Source organism: Nanorana parkeri, unplaced genomic scaffold, assembly GCF_000935625.1.
Source record: "Nanorana parkeri isolate BGI_ZX_2015 unplaced genomic scaffold, ASM93562v1 scaffold8, whole genome shotgun sequence".
Lineage (NCBI taxonomy): Eukaryota > Metazoa > Chordata > Amphibia > Anura > Dicroglossidae > Nanorana > Nanorana parkeri.
Genome location: NW_017306276.1, coordinates 983,046 through 989,621, shown reverse-complemented (window position 1 = coordinate 989,621; position 6,576 = coordinate 983,046). Strand labels below are relative to the sequence as shown.

At 42.9% G+C, this 6,576-nt stretch overlaps 1 protein-coding gene across 1 annotated transcript in view; it reads right to left on the bottom strand.

Annotated features, from left to right (window-relative positions):
* Positions 1–375: 375 nt before the first annotated feature.
* Positions 376–6,576, bottom strand: part of LOC108785019 (coiled-coil domain-containing protein 169-like) — a 39,403-nt gene continuing 33,202 nt past the window's right edge. The window contains exon 8 of the mRNA XM_018553992.1: positions 376–490. Coding sequence (XP_018409494.1) covers positions 376–490 — 115 coding nt within the window. The remainder of the gene's footprint in view (positions 491–6,576) is intronic.

Below are 6,576 nucleotides of genomic sequence, written 5' to 3'. Positions count from 1 at the left end.
TTAAATTATTGTTTTGGGGTTTACATATGCTTTAACCATCCAATCCAAAGGCAGAACAAGACCTGTGTTTTAGATTTTAATGCCTTGGTAATGATTGCCAACTGAAGGTAGATTAGGGGCAGCATTGCACAATTGAGCAGGACAATAACTTTCATGAGCATGTGGTTCTTACAGGCTGGACCTTAAATGGCAGTTGTCTGTACGGGGCTCTTGGTGGAGTATGGCAACATGCCCTGGATTGGCAAATGAGGTCAAATTTACAACGCCTGCTTAGAGTTTCACAGATTCTGAAAGTCCCCCTCAAACAGAGACACAATGGACCTCTTGGTTGAAGTACATGAAGGAAGAGTCGTTCTTGTTCCCTACAACAACACGTTAGCTTCTCCGTTCCATGTGTGTTTTGGAGGAGACATTTGCTTTTGCAGTCTTTTTAATTGGCTTTTTCTTTTTTTCGGACATTCTTTGGTTCACAGATGCTTTATACATTAATCTGGAAAAAACAAGGAATAAAATATTACTGCTCATATGACATAAATAAAATGTCATCTAGGTTAATACAGGAAAGATTTAGGTAATGGGCCATTTTCAGAATGTCAGCTGCCCACTACATTTACTGAAACATTAAAAGATGAGGCAGGAAAAACACAGATTTCAGACGGTCATTTTGGTCATGTAAAAAAAACATATGGAAGAGCTGGTTGAAAATAATTGTACTTCAAACAATTTGCTTCACATGCAGTAACTGTGGGACATTTTTGTGCTAGCAGTAACAAATTCTACTTAAAAACTGAATTCTAGGCAGATAGAAAAGACATAAATGAAAGCAGCTCTGCAAACATTAATACATGAATCTCTGAATAGCAGAGATGAAGAGAAAGCAGAGAGACAGAGAGATGAGCTCATCACTGAGCTGCTTCTCTTTCACTGTCCAATCACAGGAGGGGGCTTGTCCGGGATGACCTGGGTTTAGAGGGAGAGAATTGAACGATGCTGGCCATCAGAATAGTAGCAGAAAATAAAGCACTGTGGGGGCAATCTCTGTACTGAAGGTGAATATAGCAGCAAAATCTAAATTTGTTATTTTATCTTTTAATGGGCTATTCATTTGTATCTTTTTATCTTATTATTTTGGACTGGACTTCTGCTTTAATAACTTCCATAAACCCAGGGTGCCTGCTTATTAGGTGAAATCAGGCAAATCTATTCCATGAAATAACTAAAATGTACTGTCAATTCTAAAAGGCTTTCGAGGTAATTAATTAAACGCACAGCTCTGACATGTCTGCAGAATTCCCATACATCAATTTTGTAAGTTACCTGCAGCAGCATTTTAAATACATATTAGTGTAGTCTTAAGTAAATAATCATCTCTCCTGAATTTAACTGGCAAACTGGCAGTCCTTTGGAGCTTTACCTAGCTTACTATAAGTCTCCTTTAACAGCCGCATGTCAATCAATCCAGTGTTTTTGGTCTTTTTATTATTGTAAGTTAATATTGTATAAACAAATATTTTATTCTTTTTAAGTGGATAATATCCCTTAAGCTGAACTCCAGCTCCAGGCTTATAAAAAGACACAAATTAATGAGGTGCTGTATTCATTACTACATTGTTAAATGTATTTTCAATACAAACAGTAAATCTGACTTAGTATCAGCTTTTGCAGTCCACATACAGCAAAGCTCCGACTGGGAGATGGAGTAGCAGCACAAGGAGCCAATCAGATGTGCTACAATGCTTATGTACTAACAAGAATCATGCTAATAGAAGGTGAGAACAGAGTGAGTGAAAGATTAGCTCATTAGTCTGATGCTTTACTTATTTTACTGTCCAGTCACAGGCTAGGGGAAGGAAGAGACTTGTGTTACTGCAGCACATTAAAATCAGGTCTCCTGCCCTGTCAGACAGAGCTGTGCGGTTTGCCTAGAATCCAGCTTTAAATTACAAATGAATATGTAATACAAAGTGTTCCGATGCTTCAGTCTGTGCAGAGCATGCTGGGCTGTCCAATTTAAAAGCTCAACATTAGCTCTGGCCTGAAAAATCTAGACCCCCACTACCTCTATGTGGAGAAACTAATGTGGGGTTGTCCCTCTTCTGAGTCAGTCATTTGACTAAAGGCTTCTGTAGAGGATTGTTCTCAAATGCTGCTTTTTGTATTTCCATGCTGTGCTGTTTTCAACAGAAAACCCTGCAATTGAATTCAAATGGACCCCAAGAGGATGTTCTACATCCAAAGAAACACAAAGCAAAGAAGGTTAAATGCAGGTCAAATCTGCTGACTATAAATAAAAACAATGCCTTTCTACATGATTATCACCAGAATGTCCTCCATCTTCATAGACGAGGAAGAAGCTTCAGAGGAGAAAAGGCGGAAATCAGTTTGTCTGGATCCCACAAAGCCACCAGAGCATCCACTGCTTCCACCAGGATTTATGTATCTGGACAAACCTGTTAACTTTGTTGTTGAAATTGGAGACCAGGAGGCCCACTTTTGGCCTCCCCCACCTGTGAAACAGGCCCTGATACACCTGTGAGTGTACAGCTCATTCTCCCGGATTCAGGCACTGCCGGCTGAGGATGTCTGTCTGTCAGTTGTCCGCACCTGAGACATAATGAAAGACAAGGCTGGAAGTTCTGCCCTGGCCTGCAGCAAAACTCTGGTTAATCCCTGATGGTTGATGTATGTTACTGCTGTGGCATAGTCTGACTGGAGTCTGATCAGATGACCTTCCAGCCAGGGTGGCCAGCATTGTATGGACAGCCAAATTGCATTGGAGCTCCACATTAATGATTGGGAGATGGGATTCCTCTGGTGTCAAAGTCACCTGCACCGACCTAGGATGCCTCCTCAGCCTGTCAGGCTGGTATCCATCGTGAGGGTCTTCCAAGAAACCAGAAGGAAGGATCTCAACTGCAGAATTTGACTGCCGAGTCACTAGGCCAGGGACAACTTGGTCCTTGGTGTCAGGCAAATATTTTTATATAGAGACTGAACTGATTTGTCCCTTGATGAAAAGATGTTGAGTTCTGGAGTTGTGCTTTGTTCTGGAGTGGAACTTCATAAATTGGGTTGCCTTGAGTGAAGCCATCATCAGCCCCAGGATTCTCATGCAGAAGCCAGGAGTCGGGCGGCTTCTGGACTGGAAAGCACGAGTCTGGGAACAGAGAGTTTGCTGTTTCTCTTGGGGAAGAAAAACATTGGCTTGACTTAGGTACTCCAAGCAATGAGTCAGCTCCAACGTTGACTTATGCAGGTTCAAGATCCAATCAAACCTTTTCAAGATCTGAATTGTCCGTGACTGCTCCCTCAAGAGAAGATTGTCCAGATATCTTACAATGGGGCTGCCCCGGGAGCATTACAAAGCAAGCACAGGAACACTTGGGGTGCAGAAGACAGATTGAATGGGAGGGCCTCAAACTAGAAGTGGTGGGTACCCAGAGCAAAGTGAAGGAAGCGCTAGTACACTGGAAAAATTGGGACATGCAAGTATATATGCTTGATGTTCACACAGGCCAGAAAGTCTCCCTGATAGAGGAAGGCTATGACAAACCTGGTTAGTTCCAAGCGGAATTTGTGGACTTGAATAACGACATCTCTATAAAAGACATCTCGGACTAGTTGGTGCCCTGGAAAGTCTTGATAGTCTTAGAGCCTCTAAGACAGGGGTGGGGAACCTCCGGCCCTCCAGCTGTGGTGAAACTACAAATCCCATGAGGCATTGCAAGATTCTCACATCCACAGGAGTGACTTTCAGAGTCAGATTTGTAGTTTCACCACAGCTGGAGGGCCGGAGGTACCCCACCCCTGCTCTAACATATCCTAAAAGATAGCAGCACTTGTAGAAGCTGCAGGCTGATCTTCCAGTTTCAACGTGGCACGCATCATATAAATAAGAGAAAAAATGGTCTAAGTCTGGGAGTAATGGCATAGCCCGCGACTCCTCAGGGGCAATATCATCCATGTAGGAATTCTGAGACTTCGCTTCAGACAGATCCTCTCCGGCAGAACGTGGCTGCAGGCAGATAACAATTCTGCAGGGGAAGGCATAGAGATACACTTATGACCTCTGCAGTCAGAGTCAGCAATTAAGATTGCAATTTGGCATAGGTGGAGGGCAGATGGAATTTGGAGCAGCTGCCCATGGCAACCAGTCAGCTTCTATCTTTCATTTTCAAAGCTTACAGGAGAACTATGAGGTGACTGATTTTCACTCAACCTCATAGTTCGAGCCGACGTGTGACAATGAAACGGTCACACGTCGGCTCAATGGATTGGGAAGTGAGCAGATGCATAGCGTCGCTCACTCACTTCTCGATCATGTCCCTGCAGAGAGCCGTGACTGTCACTCACGGCTCCCTGCAGGGATTCCCCACCTCCCCTGTCCAATCCTCCAGCGCTGACTGGCGGAACGGACGGAGGAGGGGGCGGGTAAAGCTGGCTCTGCCTCTAGATAGACAGAGCCAGCTGTCACTCACGCAGCTGGGTGGATCTTGATAGTAATGTCGGGATCTGTCACAGCTGCAGCGGTTTCAGTATACAGTGAGCTGTAGCTCGCAATATACTGAGCTTGGGGTGACGGGAGGATGCTAGTTTATGTCCTCCCGTGACCCTTAGGAGAAGTATGGGGAAAACACTTACCCCATAGTTCTCCTTTAACTGAACAAACTGAAGAGAGAAGCTGATTTGTTACTATGGGCAACTGCTCCAATTCTGAAAAATTCCCCCAAAATATTTGTTTGCATGTGATTGGATCATGGCAGTAATGCTTTAGTTAATTCACTAAAATAAGGGGCAACTGCATAGTGCCAATTCCCTTGCAAACTGATCAGCCTATTTGCCTTTAGTAAATCAACCCCAATCTCTCAGCATTACACTTTCCACAGTAAACCAATGTAAAAAAAAATAGGAATAATAAAAGGCGCCCACCAAACAAATTCATGATGTAGCTCTCGATGGTCAGCCCACACAGCTTACTAACAAAGCAAGTCTTCATAGACTGTGTCACACCAGAGACTGTGCCATGGCTCTGGACATTGAAAGCACTCTGTGGCTAGCACAGTACACTCAGGTCTAGGAAGTGCCACAATTTAGAGTCCAGTGCCTAAAAGTTATATTCCAGGCTCCAAACCTATTATATATATTATGGGCTCCAAAGCTATTGCTGAGGATACATCAATCTGGATAACGCCATATAGAGACCAGATCAACTAGTGTTTAGGCAAATATTGATTTCGTATCCTGGAAGAGGGACTATACCGAGCTGGTCACTGTTTTTTATTTGCTAGTGACCAAATCCTCCTGTAGATGGCAGTATAACCCAATAAACTCTGAATCCTGTGTCCCTAAGTAAATGGGAAAGAAAAGATTTTGGCCTTAAATATACTCTAAATTCACAGGTGAGCTCAATGACTGACACATGTGCAGAACTGTATGCTCAGTGTAAATTAACAAAATTCACGTTACTGGACATAAAGTTTAACCTATAGCAATTTATATAAAAGTTAAGATTTTTCCTACACCACCCTTTCAAATACACAGGAAGTTATACCCTCTTTGTAAGGTGAAACAAATCACTGAACTGATTTTAATCACAGCTTATCATGAATATCATGTTATTAAACATAAAATATACTGTATGTGTTCTGTAAATCAGTCATTGGTTCCGAAGCGTCCTTCCCTTTTCTTGTCCATCACTGCTCACTTCTGTTCCTTTAATCCTCTCAATCATTTCTGAGCTGACATTCTGCACAGGGGCTTTACTTTTCAATACTAGATTAAACTACAACAGACATGCAATAAAACTGGCTTTTAATAGACAATTTAAACCCCTTAGCTGAACTATATCCCTATTCACATGAAAGAAAGAAAACCTTTCACTGAAACATCTCCCTGAAGAAAATAATAATGTCCATCTGAGAACATCGTACAATATGGCATCTGGATTCGGACAAAGAATGAAACAGAAAACTAAAATTCAGAACTATAAGACATCAAAATCAAAAACTATAAAAAAAATAAAAACTCAGCCAGTACTTTGGGGTCATTTAGAAAAGAAAAATATATCTGCAGTACCAATATTTTACTTTGTGGTATCCAGGCTTGGGTATCATTGTGGTATTAACCACACTGAATTCAAGACAACAAAACAGAGGTTGGCCCATGGTTTACATCAATTAGGTTCTGTACAGTTAACTTCGCACAGCCCACCTGAGACCCCACCAGGCCACCTGAGACTCCGCACAGCCCACATTAAAGTTCGCACAGCCCACATTAAAGTTCGCACAGCCCAGCAGAGACGCCACCAGAGACTCCACACAGCCCACCTGAGACTCCGCACAGCCCACCTAAAACTTTGCACAGCCCACCAGACACCCCACCAAAAAAAAAAGTTATTCTTTTAAGATCCACCCAGTCTCCCTAACTTATCGGAACTGGAGTGGATCCTCAGCCTGGGATCCAGTGTGGGCTGCTGTGCTGTGACTGAGCTCCATCCATATGTGCATTGCTTGTACAGCTCCCTCGCACACCCTGTAGAGGTGTCGGGAACCAGAATGTTACATCACACCGGGCCAG